Below are 19,843 nucleotides of genomic sequence, written 5' to 3'. Positions count from 1 at the left end.
ATTTGTTCCTTATTGAGAGCGCCTACGAAGCTGCTAGATGCTTTAGGATTTCTGAAAAATATGTTTTATTTCGCACCTTTTGCTTGAAAATTAGCTGCCTGGGTGACACCGGACGTGATGCTGCCATAAACATATTTACCGGCAAGGCAGGGGGGGGGGACGTGTCCCCCCGCCCACTGCCAAAAGCGGAGTGGCAATGTATACCAGCCCCTCCACTTTTGAAGGCGGGCACTCTCGGCTGCACGCTGGAGAAATCAAGAAACCTTAGGCCAAAGTTTTATTCCTTATGTAATGCTAACGTGAGTAACGTTTTCCTTTTTTAGGTATCCCCTGCTTAGGCAACGAGGATTGTGTTTCGTGCTTCGACGAGCTGTAGCGTATGATGCGCGGTATGCCAAATACGGGTAGTTCCCGCCAAAACAAATTTCAACTTAGGCTTCTTACATCATACCCAAATTTTCTGACTGTCTAATCATATTTGACCACGCGGAATCAGTTTGCTATATTAATTCTAAAATGTCAAAGGGCCTACTCAGCGAAAAAGCTGGCGTCTATCGTCTGGACCAGTGAAATTTCCATTGGCTGCGACGCCACGTCACGAACGTGACTTGGCGGAGGAGAGCGAAGAAATACGAATAATGCATGGATGCAAGTGTCACGAAGAACTATCTGCTTTCCAAGTTTATAGACTTGTGAGAGTCAACGCGCCTGCATTTTTTTCAGTACTATGAGATGCTGCACAGCGCGCGTATATTGAAAGCGAGAAACGTTGAAAAAAAAGGAGGTATGAATATTCCTCAAATGACTACGGTATTATTCGGCTTTATTTAGCCAGCGATTTAAGTATCTCCTTAAGCAAAATGGTTCATTGCACTCGAGGCAACATGGAAAGTATATTCTACGCTATTAGATGGAAAAGCGGCTGCGCTCCTGAAGCTACCGTAGTGACTTAACAACCTGGCTTGACAACGTGAAGCACTGCAGTTACGTGAGTGCAGGCTCGTAACACAGGCTCTCAGCGAGATATCCTACAATACAGTGAGTGTATTTCGTGAATATTTAACCGGAGCACGGCTAACCACAGTATACATGCTGTCATAGATGCCATATATTTTGATAATTATTCGTGTGACATGGACAATGTGAAAACGAAATAAGCAAAATTGATCGTCACTGGGATGCGCAGCCGCACTATGAGCTTTAGGCATTTTCCAAATACCTATAGAGAACATGTGCAAACAATTAAGCTGTTGTCATTCAAGCCAATTTCCTACTGCTTAAATCGCAAAGCCTGCAGCACACCGTATGTCTCAAAAACATCATTATTAAGACCCAAGAGTACGTGCTGCTGTTCATTGTGCGATATAAAGCTTCAGTAGCAAATTGTGAACTAACTTTGGAGACACCGTCGTTTGCCGAGCTATGCACGTTTAAAATAAGGAGCCGATCCATTCATGCTTTCGCCAGAAAGGCGGCGTCCCTGCGGGCTGTAAAAGCGGCATGAAAAAAAAGCCTTTAATTATAATGCACACCTGTGTTGATCGTATATGTGCACTACCAACCAAGTAGACTGCGGTAAGCAGGCGATATGTTACCTTAAAGGGGCCTTCAACCACCCCTCGATCATGGCGATAAAGCACATTCCGTAGATGTGAACATTTCAGCCAAATTTCGCGGTCGCTCGTGGCGCGTGGAGCTGACAACCGCAGCGTGAAGTTACCTTTTTTTCACAAGAGCTTCCTTCTCAAATGGAGTCCTTCTCCCGACCCACTTCGAAGATGCCGCCGACTTGGGTTTGCCCTCATATGAAAGATTCCCATAGATGGCCGCTGTTGGCCGATAGATGACATCATTCAACAAAGGTGTTTGAATCAGTGCGCTTCTTACCGCTCAAAGCACAAGCGACGCAGTTTAATAATTAGGCTGAAATAGGGGAAGATCGGTGCTTCAAAGTTCAGTTAGAATGACGCGCAGGGCCGGAGGAAGTCGACTGTGAACCAGTCACCCGCAGCCCCGCCCACCCACGTAAGCACAAAACATTGGTCACACTGCTCACCCTTATCGTAGCCATTAATTTTCTTTCATTTCGATTTGTACTGAACACTCAGCGAGCCTGAAAACACGCGAAACTTAAGGCAAAGCCACACTTTCGCTAAGCCTGGTGCAACCGCCACGAGCAATGGCGGTTGTCTACTTGGAGCGACGCACGCGAGCGCGCGCTCACACTCTGCTGCTCTTACTTCACGTGCTGTGCAATGAGCGCTGTGCGCTTCAAAATGTGCAATTTGAATGTGCATACTATGCATCTACGACAAGGACAATGTGGGTTCGGCCGACGTAGCACGACCTAAATGAAGCCCTGCCGTCCAGCCGTGCCGTGCAGTACAGTTTCGAGTCGCTGCGTCTGCAGCGTAGCGTAAATGCCACGGCTCCAGGGGGGGGGGGGGGGGGGCGCTGCCGCGCGACGATCCCTCGCCCCATTACGCCACAGGCGGCACACCGCCACCAGTGTTGCCCCGCTCCTTCGCTACCTCGCACTAGCTTTTTTCGGAAAAGTATTTCGGTAATGTATTCCTGGGAGCTGTCATACTCATACCAAAGCTTTTATGAGGCTTCAATGAAAGGTGGTTAAGGGCACACTTGGAATGGAGCATTAAAAATTCATTTCTGTGAACATTCGACAGGGACTGCTGTTTTTTGAGCGCCCACTGCGAATGAACTTGATTTGTTCCTTCGAGTGACGTCAGATGAGAAACAGCCGGAGAGGGAAGGTTTAAAGCTTGCGTTGTTCTCACTGCTGGCGGGTACGAGGCATTTAAAAGCGTTCAGTTTTGAAACTCAACAATTTAAGAATGGTTACGACACGTTGCCGCAAAAATTGGACGTGTTTTTGGAAGATGCCCATGAAGTTCCATGCAGCAAAACTTGTCGAGAAACTAAATTCAAGCGGTTAACACTTTGAAGAACCGGCGCAGCAACTCACAAGCAATAATATGAATCACAGTACCACATATAGTGCTCTGGTTTACGACATCATGACTCGGCTTGCTGATGGGTCTTAATCCGGGCATACTATAGCGCTGCACTGGATTCCTTTCCATTTTGGAACAGCTGCAAATGAGCAGGCTGATGCGGATGCAAAAAAAGCACATACTGAGGGGAAGAGTATTGTCGCGAACCGAAGGGCTGCAGTAAAGCGCCAGGACCAGAGGACCAGTGTAGCAGGCTCCTAGAACGAAACGGCGCCTGCCGTACTTGAGCGGCGAACACGCGTCGGCAACGGCTTGTTATCCGCCCTGAAAGCATCACCTTCAGAAGACCAGGAAATCGTGGATGAGCTCTAGATCCTGCGAAGAAGGCCAGTCAGTGGGTGCAGAAGGTCTTCGCTGTGTGGAATAAAATGTCGGGAAAAATTCCTCATGCCCAGGTACTTACGCAATTGGCGTAGAGTAGTGGTTTCTGGGAAGCCTTGCATGGCCTGCACGTGGCAGGGAAACGCTCGAATGCCCAGGGTAGAGATGTGGGGACCCAAACACCCAAAGATGAATTTCTGGCAGTTTACAACCAGGCGAACTTGTTGAAGGCGTTGAATGTGTTCCTAGATGTGACTCTCATGATCTTGTGGATTGGGAACCGCAACGAGCCTGTCGTGGATGTACGCAAATACAGCCGGGAGCCGATGCTTTACCTTGGCAATGAATCTTAGGAACGTTTGAGGTGTGTTGCATATCCCAAAGGGCATGCCACATACTCAAAGAGGCCGAAGGGTGTAGTAATGGCCGTCTTCGGGATATCGGCATGCTAGATGGGGATCAAATGATAGGCCTTGATGAGGTCTACTTTACTAAACATTCTGCATCTTTCCAAGAGGCCTGTGGTATTTTGAATGTGTGGAAGGGGATACCTATCGTCAACCGTGTGAGCGTTGAGCGCCCTCTAGTCGCCGCACGGACGCCAGTCAACCGGTTCTGTCTTGGGAACCAGATAGAGTGGGGAGGCCCAACTGCTGGACGGAGGACGAATAATAGCATGCTGGAGCATGTGCTTGGATTCCCTTTGATCAATAGCCAGACCCTCACCGAAGAGGCGGCACGAGCGAGCTGCGACGGGGGACGATGCGTAAAAATGTGGTGGGTTGCTGATTTCAATTGCAGGGCGTCGTCACCTCAGGAAAGTTTGCGAGGATGCAAGCGTACGGGCATAGTGGAATCAGCATGCGTACGCCAGTGCGAGCGACAGCCGGCAGAGCTCCAGTGATGGAGATTTGCGCCTTGCTGTCAATGTGGCCACGGTGGCGCATGGTGACCTGGAGGTCGATATGGGTCAGTAAGCCAGAGCCGAGGAAAGGCTGATTGACCTAGGCTACTATGAAGACCCACGCGAACGTGCGCCGCAGGCCAATGTCGAGAGTGAGCGACCGTAGGCCATACGTGGCGATGGCGATAGAGTTTGCCACGCGCAGCGCAGGGTCATGTGACTTAGAAGTGCGGTCGCGCTTGGAGGAAGGTAGTACACTGACCTCGGCACCAATCTCTACAAGGAAGTGCAGGCCAGAAATGCGATTCATGACGATATAAAGGCGGCCAGGTTGTAAGGTGAGGTCACGTGCCACCGTCAGAGATCTCGCAGTGCATTTCCAAACCAATGGTATGGGAGCTGCACTGGCGGGCACATTGCTCGAAAGGGCTATACTACCAGCTAATAGGCAAGCTTCGAGGACTGCGCGAGCGGGGACTGCTCGGGGAAGATGGACTGCGGCTGGAACGTGAGGAGGAGCCGCGCTGGTCATGAGAGGACGTCCAAAGGGCGTCGATCAAGACACCACGCTGGTCTATCCGGGACTCAAAGCGGGCCATGATAGAGTACTCTGGTGTTGAAGAGAGAGGGGCGAAAGAAAAAGCAGTCGCTTTATTGACTCGATCAGCGAGCTTGGCGAAGCCGTGGAGGGTCAAGTCTCCTGCAGCGGTCAAGGCAATGCGGTTGGACTACGGCAAGCGCTCCAGGAAGAGCACCTTCAACAGCGCACTCTTCGCGTCGGCTTCATTTGAGACCAGGAGCATCGCATGTTGTTGACCAGCTTTGAAGGGCGGTGATCTCGGACATCCTCGGAGGTGAGCAGGTGCGGGAGACGCACGCCCTCAGACACAGTGATGTGGTCTAAAATAATCTGTTTCTGCTGCTGGTGCGGGGCATCTCCCAAAGGTGCAGCGATGAAGTCCGCCACCTAGTGAGCAACCTGATGAGAACTGGTTGTCAAGTTAGTGATGATACAATAATTCCCCTCGCTGATGTGGTCTGGATCGAAGAAGGCGTCACCCTGGGTGAACCAAACCTGTGGGACCTTGCACCAGAACATCGAAGCTGTAGATCTGCGACATCCTGTGGGCGCGAGGTTGCTTGAGTCCGGGGTTGGAGTCACCGATGTAGGGAGCCAAGGGGTTGCAGCGGAGCACCGCAACTATAGAGAACCAGTGTGGCAGGCTGTTAGAACGGCCTAGCGCGTGCTGTGCTTGAGCTGCCAGCATGCACCACCCAACTATATTTTCGTCTTGTTTTCCAGTGCCGACCGAGAGCGCCGACGTTTAGCGTCCATGCGGAGTGGCGTCGGTGGGCGCTACATTATGAAACTTAATTTTTTCCCACTATTACAGCAGCGCATTGTTCCATAAGTACATCAAAACCTCCATGAACCGACAATTGTGCAACCCCGCACATCGGCATGTGCGCCTTCGTAGACTTGAAGCTGAATTCCGATTCCGCCTTCCAATTCGGTTTCGGAGAGGCCGCGAAGAATTATGCATCGTTTGTGGCTCGGTCTGGCATACACCCGCTGATACCTTCACAAGACTGGACGAGAACGGGACACTGACTCTTAACGGCCGAGCGAAGGATAGTGTTGACTGCTTAGAGGGCCCGCGGGCCAAAGCACTTTTAGGCGGTCTCGGGCAGGGCCGGGCTGGACTCGGGCCCGTTGAATAAAGGGGCTAAAGGGCCCAAGGCATTCAGTGCCAAGCTGAAGCGGCTATGCACAGACATGACTCGTACTATGCATTCGGAAAGCAAATATAAAAACAAATGTTCTGATTTCTTACAGCGACGCTGCTAGCCTCTGGGTTGTCGATATATTGCGTATCTGCGTCAGTTAGCAGAAATGTGGACCGATACCGACGGCAGTTAGGGCAGGAGCAAGGCTCGTACCCCTGTAAAGCAGAGGCTTCAAACACTCCGCGAAGGGAAGCAAACGGGGCATATATTCTTTCGAATCACATATACAACATACAAAAGAGCACACGTTTCAAAAAATACCAAGCACCCAAGAGGCATCCAAACCATATAATTGTTGGTTAGGCGCTTCAGATAACAATTCGAAGCACGTAGCGCTTCCTGCACACGTTTCACGGTTAACATTACTGTTGCGCAAGGTGCCGTAGCGACGGCAGCTTGCGACGTGGAGAGTGATGTGCCTCGTCTTTCGTATATCAGATAGGCAGCATAGAAACTGATTTCACCGGTGTTGTAGCACCGCTATGGGCGGCGGCGTGCTGTCAAAATTACCCTTACTCCAAGTATTTCCATCCATTTAAATTGCCACTAATAGCATCACTCTAAAGGAATGAAGCATTTCATACTCCTCTCAGCGGTTGGAGTGGTAGTTTTCAACAGCTTCACTGGACCTCTACTTTCACCGGGCCAGGATGAAGCGTCAATGTTTTTTTCCACAAAACAAAACATTGCTTCTGCAGAATAAAAATAAAGTGTGCAAGAACCGCTGTTCAAATCATCTCCCTGTTAGCTCTCGATACTATGATGTTATAGCGCTAATGCAAGAGGATTCCCTTTCTACTTGTGCGTTGAGATTAAACAGTATGCTCGTGAATTCACCTGTTTATATATTAATGTTACATTCAATATATATATATCTATATATATATATGTGATTTTTTTTGTAGCGGCTAGAGTGGCGTTCAGGGCATTGGATCCACCAAGCCCATCGACTATGATGTCAACTTGCAGCAAATGAAGAAAATAGGGTTTATTAGCTTACAGTTACACGGCTCCAGTACGGAAGCCTATTCCATGCAGGAGCCACTCAAGCGTCTCAGTTCACATCAGGACCCTCTGTCCTCACACGAGAAAATTCTCTTGTTTTGATGCCGTCGTCTTCCCTAGGCGAGTCGGCTAGGAAATATGGAGACTGTCCAGCAGCAAATCACCATTGTTGACTCCGTTGCGATACCACGCCACTGCTATCAATGACCCGCAGTAACTACGTCTCAGAGAAAGTGGTTTGGAATCTGTGGAAAGAAATCAACTGAGGACACCAAATTCGCGCATCGAGGCCCGAGTTGCACGGGCCGAAACATCAGGCCCATGCAGGGCTCTAACCTGGAGTATGTTTAACGTAATTAGCTTGCAGCTTGTACCATGTTTCTACTCTCTTTACTGCGGCGATCCTTCTATTGAGAAGAAAGACTTCTAATACTTCGGTAATATTCTGTATGCAACCAGTGCCACCGACCAAAGCAGCCGTGATCGCCGCTGAGCATCCGCTCAGCAACAACCACGGCCAGGGCAACGAAGGATTTTTTCTCATCTTTATCATGTACTAGCACGCCGCCGCTGCAGTCTCGCGGGAAGACGCGGGCCCCTAGACCGTGCAGCTTACCTGGGGGGAAGCACGGGACAGGAGGCCGTAGACAGCTGATACATGAAGCGTTTGGGAGGTGGATCTTTCAGGTATTATTATTTGCCTTTAAAAGGAATCACGCGGTAAGAAAACAATGGCGCTATTCTACAAAGTTGAATTTCTGAACACTGGCCCGCCCACGCACTACCCCTTGAATGCTCGTCGCATTAACGACGTTAAACATCACCACAGGGTGGGTTGTGCCTGAATTTTAGAGCGCAGTTCTTAGGCACCCAATCCTGCGGCGAGCGTCGGCGTCCCTCGGCTTAACCAACCGAATGAGTGCATCGAAGGATCAAAGAACGGACGCAGAGCGCAGCGGGAAATCGAAGAAGGCCACAGCGAAGAGAGCTCGAGGAGGAATGCGCGAGAGGAGGGTGCAGCTTATCCCTGAGGAGGAAAGTGGGGGCGAAGGGTATGGCGAAAGCGTGAGAAGAAAAGCGTAGTACCGCGCAAGGTAGGCTCTGCAGTGACGATGGCTACGGGATGGCGGCAGAGTAGCGCGCATCGTCTGCTCACCGATGACACCACGGTTACCATATATGGAAGCAAAGTGCTGCCTGAGTGGATACCCGTGTGCGGAGGGTGCTGTGAGTCATGCCCACACGTCACTCACACTCTTCCTCTCGCGATTGACCGATTAGCGAGGCAGTCGCACCACACTTCGCTGCATTCGCAACTTGCCACAAGAGACAGCTTGTCCGTGCCAGCAAATATATCCCAAAATGAAAACACGCGTAAGCCTTCGCTCAAATTTTGCATTACGGAATATAATAATCCTCGAGGAATTTTCCGTATTACTTGCCCTTTTAGTGCAGAAAAAAGACTGCGGTCTTTCTAGGTTGCCTTTGCTTACTTGCTTGGAACGCACGTTATCCCTTCTTTGCTGATGAACGTTTCGTTATACACGAGTGGCGACTGCGAGAATATGAGTTCTTCTGTGGAAACATCTTACTTGTAGTTTTGGTCTTCAAGCTTTCTCTCACGACACCAGTGGCTTACACTGCGAAAGCGAAATTCACTATCAGAGCCTAAAGTAACATTCTTGCCAAATTTTTTTTTTAGGTTACACGCCGTTTAGTCACCGTTTTAGATTCTTGAAAATAAATTTGACGATTCAGAAGCTCTAGCAGTGGGACAGCAGCTGCAACACATAGTAGTAATAATCCTCTTTCCATGAAATGTTGCTTGACTAATGAGGCTAAATATCTCGATGCAACGCTAGAGTAAGGAGGGACCATTTAACGTGATTTTATTGCCATTTGTTCTCTTCGTTCAGATTTGTACTTTGGACTTCAGATTTATTTGCTGTTGTGGCGTGTGTAATGAAGCAGACGCGCGTCGTCTTTCCGATAGCAGTTCAGAGACGACGACGACTACCCGCGCTGTGATTAGCTAGAGAGCTCGGGCTGTTCCCTGCTGCTAGGTTGCTGTTTATCTGCTGCTCCTCACCTTTAATTAAACATTATTGCATTTGGTGTAGATTGCTGGAATCCCTCAAGTCACCCTGGAACTCCGAAACCGTATGTTGCCCACCGTCACCATGACTGATCCGACCTACGCACCGACTGTACCCATGGCTGCCCCTGTCGCTAGCGCCGGCGTTCTCCGTCAGCGCAACCCGACCATCTTTTGCGGGACCGGAGACCGTGATGTCGAAGACTGGCTGTCCTCTTTTGAACGTGTAAGCGCTCACAATAAGTGGGACGACCAATCTAAACTGAATGACGTCATATATACCTTACTGACGTCGCAAAGCTCTGGTTTAAGGATCACAAATCTGACATATCGAGCTGGTCCGCATTCAAGACACATTTTGCCGGAGTGTTTGGCCGCCCCGCTGTCCGCAAGCTACGCGCCGAACAGCGTCTACGGCAGGGAGCACAGCAACTGGGCGAGACTTTGCTCGGCTATATTGAGGATGTCTTGGATTTCCGCAGGCGTGTTAATCAAAAGATGGCGGAGGACGAGAATATTAACAATATTCTGAAAGGTATTGAGGACGACGCGTTTTAAATGCTGCTGGCCAAGAGTCCAACCAGCGTCGATGTACTCTTCAACTGTGTCAGAGTTTCGACGAAATGCACCTCCAACGTAACATTGCCCACCGAGACCTCCCACAGGCTGACTCGGTCTCAGCCATTGCAGATGCCGCTGGCCATACTAAACCTTCTGCTCTCACCCTTCAGCTGAAGGATTTAATTCGCGAGGAAGTGGCCCGCCAGCTGTAGCTGCTCCCTCCCACTCAGAAGCCTGCCCCAACACTGCCTCAGGCAGCACAACAAGCCATCCATGCCCAAATATCTCACGCACTTATGCCCGTTCGCCCGCCAGCTCCTGTGACGGCACCACTCTCCTATGTTGACTACCCGCCGCTTTAGTCACCGTCTGGACCTAGTGATTCGCACCTCTGACGGCACCGCTCTCTTACGGCGACTACCCGTCGCGGGTCCCAGCTCCGCCACTCAACTATGCTGCCGCTGTCGCATTGCATTAACCCCATCTTCCTCGTCGTGTCGGCACGTGCCACACACCAGACAACAGGCCTATTTGCTTCGCCTGTGGCATTGCTGGTAACGTTGCTCACTTTTGTCGTCGTAACATGCCCTCGCAACGTGATGTCTTCGGCCAGTCGGCACAACAAGCAGCCGAGATAAGCTGCTATGATGCCACTGACTCACCGCTGAGACCCTTGGATCGCGACCGCCGTTCAGACAGTCGCCGTTCTCCTTCTCCACGTCGATGGTAGCTGTCACCTATGCGTCGTCGGCCACCTGCTGCCGAGGGAAACTGACTACCACAGTTCCGGAGGCAAGAACTGCAAGCCCATCGTACTTTCTAAGGCCTCAATTTTCACCACAGAATGTCATTGACGCGCACGTCGAGGGATCATGCGTTCAAGCGCTTATCGATACCGGGGCCACAGTTTCCGTCATCCAATAAAATCTTCGTTGCATAGAACAACAGAAAGCTCAGCTAGTTAGCAAGGATTCATTATGCCAAAAGGTGAGGCGTTCAGACAGGGCACAAGAGAAGTGGACAACACGAACGCCCACTATCAACTGATGGGAGCACTGAAGCGAACAGAAGAAAGAAGACACAAAACTCCTCTGCGCAAGCTCTGGAATGGTATCACCAGGTGTCAGTCGGGTACATGTGCCGGTATACGTGAGAGAAAGTTGTTGAGACACTTAATCTCTTCCTTATGCATTTCCATCAATATAGATATACCATGCCTCTACCATAAGACGCGTATCTTCATTCTTGTGGCTGTACAATATCGCGCACTCATCTAACTCTGGCGTGCAGTTACTATCTTGGCAATGTAGGGAAAGCTTAGAAGGCGATACACCGGTTAACGACCTTTCATGTTCCATTAGCCTCTGATTGATATACCACCCCGTTTGCCCTAAGTAGAGCGGGCCACAACTAAAGGGAACTTTATAAACCACACCCATACGACAGTCAGTAAAACTGCTGTTCTTATTCTGCTTCACCAGACAAATATCTCCTATTTTTTTGCCTTTTACTTGCGGCTTTTTCCTCTGCACGGTCGGTAGCGTATATTTTACCTAGCTCATTGAGAGCAGTGAAAGCAACATTAGCACCATAGCTACTTGCAACTTTTTTAAGCCTGTGCGATACTGAATGAATGTACTCGAACAGCCACTACTATTTTTTTGCTATTACTTCTTTCTGTAATGACGTCCGTTCCCCTAAAAATCAACTTCTTTAGGCGTTCAGCCACAGTGGCCACTGCTACGCTACGATAACATTCTTCTAATAGGCACCGGACCTGTGCTGTTAAACTGGCGCTCATTTTGCGCATGCAGGATGCAGAGAATACTTAAGGCACGACATGGCAATTCCGTTTTTTACTACTTTGGAATGATTGAATTGAAAATTTAACAACGCCTTCGAAGGTCTTGGGGAGCGCTGCCAAAAAACGTGATTTTGTTCGAAGACCAAAGAAATGTCTCGAAACTGAATTACTCGTCGCTGAGGAAATTACTTGGTAAACTTTAATGCTACTCCATAAAGTTTAAATTGCTCACTTACTGAGGTAGCAGCGGAAATTAATTGTTCCCTATTGCAGAAAATCAGGTAATGATCAACATAACGAAATATCTGTTGCAAGCTAGAAAAGTAACGACCTCTCCTTCTGGCATGCATGGCACTCTGCACTGCTACCGCGCAACACATTCATCTTACAGCTGTATGCATCGCCCATGTTGTCATCCAAGTAGTTTTGTACATCACCGAGGTTTCGCGTTGCCCTACTGTTCTCATAATCTCAACCTCGGGTGAGACTTTCTGTAACGTCACAGTGCCATCATCAATTGTTCTCGCGCGCAAGCGGTCCTTTCGCTGCTATGTCATTCGCCATTGGTCGGCGCCGACCGCAGTGTTCGCAAAGTCTTCGTTGATGGTGATACTGATCTAACTCCGGAGACGTCAGTGCTTGTGACCTTGTCGTGTACTGCCGTGCCAGATTCAATTGTGGCGTCTACGCCACCTGACACGCTTTCTCACCACAAAGACTTTTCTCCCGTTCGCCGTCCTCACTGTTAGGTCTGAATCCGCTTTGATACCCTTCTGTAATCCGCACCGGTATCCAGTGACCATACTGCGCGGTGAGACCTAGTGATGTGCAAGCTGTCATGTGTATTGTAGCCCTGGACGTTGACGACGGCGCCACCTGTCTACATCTGGACGCCATTACTTCCGTCTCAACAACACCGCCTTCATCAGTTTTCGACAGCGCCATCGCCGAACACCTCTTGCCATCTAGAGCGCACTCAAGTTCTTACTCTACTGCCCGATTTCGTTTCGTCGTCCGACTGCAACGAACCATCCTTGGGTCGCACGACAAGTGTCTCGCATACTATCGACACCGGTTCCCATGCCCCCTTGCGACAGCGTGCGTATTGCGTTTCTGCAGAAGAGCGTCAAGTTATCTAGGAGCAAGTGGACAACATGCTGCAGCGTGGCTTCATTCAGCCTTCTCAAAGCCCTTCGTCGTCACCTGTCGTTCTAGTGCGAAACAAAGATGGCACCATTCGGTCTTGTATCGATTATCGCCGCCTAAACATGATTACAAGACGTCTACCCACTGCCTCGGATCGACAATGCTCTTGACTGTCTGCAAGGTGCCGAATACTTCTCGTCTTCAGGTCTCAGCTCTGGCTATTGGCAGGTTCCCATGGCGGAGGCTGACCGCCCGAAGAGTTTTCACCACTCCCGAAGGCCTGTACGAGTTTAACGTTATGCCTTTCGGGCTCTGGAATGGTCCCGCTACCTTCGGGCGCATGATTGATACCATCCTTCGCGGACACAAGTGGAAGACTTATTTATTTTGCGGGGATGACATAGTTGTCTTCTCACAGGGTTTTCCGAAACATCGCGGCCATCTGCATGACATCCTCTCGTGTCTAACTTCAGCTGGCCTACGGCTCAACCTCGAGAAGTGCTGTTTTGCTGCCCGAACATTGACCGTCTTGGGTCGCGTTGTCTCGAAAGACGGTATCTTTCCTGATACCGACAAGCTTCGCGAAGCCGTCGAGTTTCCAAAGCCCACATCTATCAAGGCTCTGCGAATTTTCGTAGGCCTGTGCTCTTACTTTCGACGCTTCGTCGGGAACTTCGCCTTTATTATCGCACCCTGGACGAAGCTGCTTACCGTAAGCAAAGGCATTTCCGCGTGGTCATCAGCATGCGATGAAGCCTTGGACAAGTTACGCGAGTTGCTGACTTCACCGACGCCAGTGATGTCGGCCTTGCTGCGGTCTTGGCCTAACGGAAAGCCACGAATGAAGAATATGCCGAGGCTTATGCCAGCCGCACCTTTACAAAAGCTGAGATGAATGAATGAATGAATTTTTGATGTTTATTGGGGCAAGAAGCTGAAATAAATTATATCGTTACGGAGAAGGAATGCTTAGCCGCCATTTGGGCATCGGGCAAGTTTCGTCCCTATCTCTACGGCCTTCCTTCCAGCATCATCACTGACCATCACGCCCTTTCTGGCTCGCCTCGGTCATTGGGCGCCTCCCCTGCAGGAATACGGCATTCGTGTCGTATACCGCTATGGTCGAAAGCACTCCGACGCTGACGCGCTCTCTCGCTCGCCGACGACACCTGATGTGGCTTCTCTTTACGTTCTTTCTCCGATTTCAGACCCGTAACAACTGACCGCTATTGATATGCACTCCTAGCAACGCAAGGACCCATCGCTTGCCTTGCTGCGCGACTACCTTGCAGCTCCATCGGTCGTTCCTTCAACGCGAACGCTACGCCGTCAAGCATTCCACTTTGCCGTGCGCGACAACACCCTCTGCCGCCGCAACTATATGCCTGACGGTCGGAAATTGCTTTTGGCTAGCCCGCGTCACATTCGCTCCGATATGTGCGCGCACTTCCATGACCCTCAAAGCGCCCACACCAGTGTCCTAAAAACGTTCACAAGGCTGCGTCAAAGGTATTACTGGCGTAGAATGTATCGGTTTATGGAGCAGTACATCCGATCATGCACCACCTGCCAACAAAGCAAAACTCCCCTACTGCGCCCTACTGGCACACTACAGCCGCTACCGTGCGGTGCTCGACCGTTCCAACGCGTTGGCATCGACCTCTATGGCCCGCTCCCATACTGTGAATGTGGAAACTGCTGGATAATTGTTGGTGTCAATCACCTGACGCGCTGCGCCGAGACCGCGGCTCTTCCCGCTGCGACCGCGCGCGACGTTGCAATGTTCATTCTTCGCAACTTCGTCCTTCGCCACGGTGCTCCTCGAGAGCTACTGAGTGATAGGGGTTATGTCTTCTTGTCAGAAGCGATACAATCACTCCTTCGCGAGTGGAAAATCATTCACCGGAAGTCGACCATGTATCACCCCCAAACAAACCGTCTCACGGAGCGCTTCAACCGAACACGGGGCGAGTTGTTGAGGATGCATACGTCGCGTCCGACCACGCCTATTGGGACACCGTACTCCCGTTCGTTACTATTGCTGATAACACCGCGACACAAGCGACCACCGGTTTTCCCCCTTTTTGCTCTTTATGGGCGTGTGCCTTCGCGTCCTCTGGATACTATCCTGCAATACCGAGCTGAAGCTTCTGAGTGCACAAGAATTTCAGAAGTCGCCCGACATGCTGATGATTGCCGCCAGCTGGCTCCTTCGTTTACCAGCGAGAATCAGGGTCGTCAGAAGACAAGACGCTACAGTCATCAGGCCATGTCCACTTTCCCTATTGGTTCCCTTGTCTGGCTATGGATACCATCTCTCATGCCCGGCCTTTCTTTTAAACTACTTGCGCGGTACCACGACCTGTACCTGATCATGGACGCCTCCTCCCCTGTGAACTATATCCTTGAGCCCGCCACACGATCGCTGGACCTACGTTGCTGAGGACCGGAAACAGTACATGTTAGCCGGCTGAAGTGTTCTTTCGACCCCCTCATCTTCTCTGCTCCCTGAGTGGCCAGAATGGCTCCGTTTCACATCCGGGGCAAATCTAATGAAGCAGACGCACCTCGTGTTCCTGATAGCTGCTCAGAGACGACGACGAAGACCCATGCTGTGATTAGCTAGAGAGCTCGGGCTGTTCGCTGCTGCTAGGCTGCTGTTTAGCTGCTGCTCCTCACCTTAAATTAAACATCATTACACGAGCAACACTTCCCTGAATAGTTTTGCCCTCTCCATGCCACTTTAATTTGTCCTAAAACATAAAGGAAAAATTATTGCATTGCAAAAATCGCACTGCGCTGCTAAGGTATTGCATGTCTGCTGTTAAGTTAACGAAATACTAAGAATGTCGGCGACAATAAAGCATATTCACAAATATGTTGATAAATTGCTCTTTCTCTGATTTCAAAAGAAGTACAAAAACAACAGTAAGAGACATTGTGTCATTCTTTACTTGCGATGTACTTGGTTCCAATCAAAGAATATTATCTCGCGCGGCTCTCTGATACGTCCTCGTATTCGTCAACAACATAATTATCAAATATGAAAGACCAATGAATGTAACCAGCGAAATCTAAATGACCAGAAGCGGCAAAGTATAAGGGTTGAAAATTATTATGAAGAAAAGAATAATAATTATGGCTTACAAGGGAGCACTGGTCCGAGATTAGTGACAGGTTTCTTGAAGTTGTCATGTAGTACATGTATCTATGTTGATTAAGCAGAGTTGCCTGGACATCGGACAGAAAAGTCTACACGAATAAAAATTGTTAGAACACATATGGCAAGGACTTCATCGTAAACGGCATTATGTCACCATGTTTGTAATTGAAACAAAATTATATGATTAATTTATTCTGTCAGATCTGATCTCTAGGGATAAAACATAGAAGATCACAAAGGAAAGTGTAATGAAATTGAGTACGACGCAACAAGTGACGCAAACGAATGTGATTAGTGTAACACGCTGAGATGGAAACGTGGCAGCATGGGAACTAGAATGTAAAGGATGTTGCCAAACGGCATGGACGCTGATAGGTCATTTCCCTTCCTAGAACTGTGGGAGGTCGCCGTTTTCGGCCTTAGCTGAGAGTAAAGCCAGCCGTGCGCTTTGGTAATGAGTCGGGAGACGCTCTTTGACGGCAGATAGCCCGCGCCGACGCGTCCGGACATTTTAACCTGTCACGCGTGCGGGCAAAGCGTCGTTAGGGCGTCAATGGTCATGCCGGGGGGGTACAAAGCGGCAGTTTAAAACCCGAGGGATCGGTGTCCTGACGCGCAGTCTCTTGAAAGGTAGGCTGGCACCACCGAGACAAATCCATCGGGGCACTTAGCTTTACGGGCCCGCCGGACGAGACGAACAATGCACAAGACGGCATTGTGAATCGGCGGGCGCACGTCGGCAGGGGTGTCCTTTGCGGCGCGCAGTGCGCGATGGGATTAGTTAAGGCGCAAGGACGGGGCGACGCAGATGGCCGTTCCCCGTAAGTGTTTTTCAAAGTGTCGGGAGACTTTTCCGTATATGTCGCGGAGGCGAAACGGTTAGGATGTTATTTGTTTATTTGTTGTTTGGTGGTTACTTTCTCTCCCTCTATCTCTCAGAATGTTCCGAGGAACGCAGGGAGAGGGTGAGAGAGAGAGAGCGCCCAATGAGTGACAGCCCAGTTGACCCAATAGGTCACTGGGGTGTCGTGATTTGCCGTGAGGGGATTCGGGAGGGGCAACCGAAGGTTTAAAACCTGGCTCCCGACCTCTCACAGGGGTTCCGGGCGCAAGAAAGGTGCTCTGCACTTTCGGCTCTGCCGAGTTAAGGCGCTGGTCCCAGTGTAACCCAAGGGTCTTGACGTACGAACGGTGCTATGTGCTATCGGCTATGTCCAGTTGGTACGTCAGACCCACTGTGAATAGCTGTTAATGTATATAATGTGTACATAAAGTCTATTCTCCAAGTGCAACGTCTATGGTGTCCCATCTCTGATGGAAGAGGAGAAACGACGACAGCTGAAGCAAAGTTTTCTCTACCAAGTAAGCTGGTTACGCCAGCTTGGAGGCACTCTGTGCCACGAAAGTAAGAAGAGAAGGTAAAGAAAATTCACTTAGAAATTATGTAAAAATGGTTGATATGCTCACTGAGTCGGAGAGGAACAAGTGGAATAGAGAAAATCACGAAGTGCATTGAGAGCATAACCAGTGATTTATTATAGCAGTAGAATCAACGCATACTGAAGCCAAACACGTGAGCACATAAGCAGGCGCTGAAAACAAAGGAATTTCCAAGCACATGTTGGAGTATTCAGAATAAGTTTCGAATTTTCAGGCGCAACATGCAGCTCCTCCCTTCCATCCGAATTTCATCAGGATAGTTCGCTGACTGAGCACGTCGTATTCCGGATGACACATAATAAGCGCGGGCTCAGGACTTGGCAGCGCTCACTAACGGGATATTCTAACCGGTCGTGGCCGAAAACTCTCCCCGGTGCAAAGCCAGTTTCCCGTTTAGCGATGAGGCGCACGTCTCCAACGCGCAAGCCACGAATAGCGAGCACAGCCGCGCGGCGAAGCCCCGGAAAGCCAATTACCGTGGGGATTCTCAGATACACACAAGCTTCTGGCACTATTGCCTTTCTCAATAACATTGCGCTGCAAATTGGCATGCTCTAGACAATCTGTCGCTATTGCAAGTACAGGTAAAAGCTTCTGGCGGTCGTCCAAACGGAACTGATGACGTTGCACCAGGCAGAAGTCACGAAGTCGCTGAAACGGTGCGATCGGAAGTAGCGAGCAGGTGGACGGTAGCCTCGACCCTTAACTTTCGCATGACTACTACTAGGTATTCGAGGAAACATACCAGTGACGGCAAGTGTCCACTCCTCACTTGTTCGCCTCCCGATACTGGCGAGCCACTAAGCACTATGCACTAAGCACGGTCAGATTCCGGTGAGAACCAAGTTAGCCGAAGATAGGAATAACCTATTTGGGCATTCTAATAGATGGCACGATCATCATCACTGGTTCGGGTGCCTGATTTCGTAACCATTGCGCACATTTCCCGTAGTTTTTGTTCTGCTGCCCTTCGACATTCGTTGGAGCACTGTCATTTTTGCTGGCATTGTTCAGTGGTCGGTTAAAAGCAAGTCGAAAACGAAATCGCTTGTCACACCTTCAGCATGCTATTCGTCCTATATTAAGAAAGCATAAAAGTGAAGCGCGGAGCCCATGAGTGTTTCCGGGGTCATCTTCGGCACATGCAGCTCGTCTCATTTCGTGATGCGTCATCGCCGTGGCGTTTGCGCTTCGAGACACGCAGACACCAGCGCTAGCCAGCCCACGCGCCTGTTCCGGGCTAGCGCATCCTTCGCTGTCCGCAAGGTGGCATTCGCAGAAAGACGGGGGATGCGTGTTCCGCTGCCTAAAGGCCGTAGGCGTCCGCCGACGCGCTATCGTGCTGCCTGATCGCAGGCCGCGACGAGCGCTGGCTGCTGCTTTCGGCGGCCGCGACTCCGCCGGTGGTTTGGCATTCCTGGGGAGCGGGAAAAAAAACGAGCGTGTGGGGGCGAACGTGACCGGCCCCTCGAGGCGGCGCTGTCCTGGTTTTGAGGCTAAGTCGGAAAGTGAACCGGTATGAAAAGGCGGCCAACGGCGCGGCGCCCGGTACACTTACGCTCAGACGCCCGCTGCCAGTCGACCTGCGATGCTCTCACTGCTGCTCTGCGTTCTGCTCGCCGCCTGTGCGCCCTACGGTGAGTGGCCGTGCTGGCATGCATGTGTGTACCCTCCCCCCATACACACACACACCCGGTGTCTCTTGCAAATTTCCACAGTGGAAACTTTCTCGAGATGTGCCTACGCTCGACGCTTCTTTTTTTGTGTGTGTGTGGTAGCCCCATCCGCGCGGCCCTGCATCTTACGATACTGATCGGCTGTTGACATAATCTGGTGGTGCACGGAGAAATATCTTGGCTCTGGATACGTGTTATGCTCTAAATGGCTCATGGGGAGACATCGCGATGAATACCAATCCGACGTGTCGTAGGTGTGCGGTCTGACTTGAGGGATTCTCTAACAGCCCTGTCCGTGAATGTCAGTTTTGCGTGCAGCTTTTCCAATTTCCCCTGAGAAGAAATTATCGTAGATACGAGAAGGTCGTCGTTCTATGTATCACTGAAATATTTCATGATATAGGAAACAGGCGAGTGGCATGGGCTAAACATTAGTGACGATGGTTGCATAGCATTCCGTTGCATAGCACGACGGTTGCATAGCAACTGAGCAAATTCCTGATGTCAGGTTAAATTCAACAATAAAGGGCCAGGAAAGTAATACATGGTTCTAAGCCCTTCACTTTCATTGAGGAAGGCTCAGAGATGCGCCATCAACTGGTTATGAAAGTAACCGTGAGCAGGAAAAAAGAGGAACCCAAAAGCAAGGGGCTCAATAAATTGAAGCCACTCGCCTAGTTGTGCTGTGTGCTGCTCCCAGTGCCTTTAATTCAAGCACTTAAACAGAACCTACAAAAGTGCACGTTTACGACTGATAAGCTCCTGATGCGCGCTGTATATCCATTGTATTTTAGCAGATTCGTTCTACACTGCTGACCGATGGCAAGCTAGGCGTCTCTGAGTAAGACAGGACTCTTACAGGAGACGCCTAGCTGCCTGCTTCACAGGATAGTGTCACTTTGTCCTAA

At 50.2% G+C, this 19,843-nt stretch overlaps 1 protein-coding gene across 1 annotated transcript in view; it reads left to right on the top strand.

Moving 5' to 3' along the window:
* Positions 1 to 18,640: 18,640 nt before the first annotated feature.
* Positions 18,641 to 19,843, top strand: part of LOC139052110 (protein obstructor-E-like) — a 91,844-nt gene continuing 90,641 nt past the window's right edge. Inside the window, exon 1 of the mRNA XM_070529209.1 lies at positions 18,641 to 18,896. Within this exon, the coding sequence (XP_070385310.1) occupies positions 18,848 to 18,896 (49 nt within the window). The 5' untranslated portion in view covers positions 18,641 to 18,847. The remainder of the gene's footprint in view (positions 18,897 to 19,843) is intronic.

The sequence above is a fragment of the Dermacentor albipictus genome, unplaced genomic scaffold (genome assembly GCF_038994185.2).
Source record: "Dermacentor albipictus isolate Rhodes 1998 colony unplaced genomic scaffold, USDA_Dalb.pri_finalv2 scaffold_18, whole genome shotgun sequence".
Taxonomy (NCBI): domain Eukaryota; kingdom Metazoa; phylum Arthropoda; class Arachnida; order Ixodida; family Ixodidae; genus Dermacentor; species Dermacentor albipictus.
Note: the sequence above shows the minus strand (reverse complement) of the source record. Positions and strands in the feature narration are given on the sequence as shown.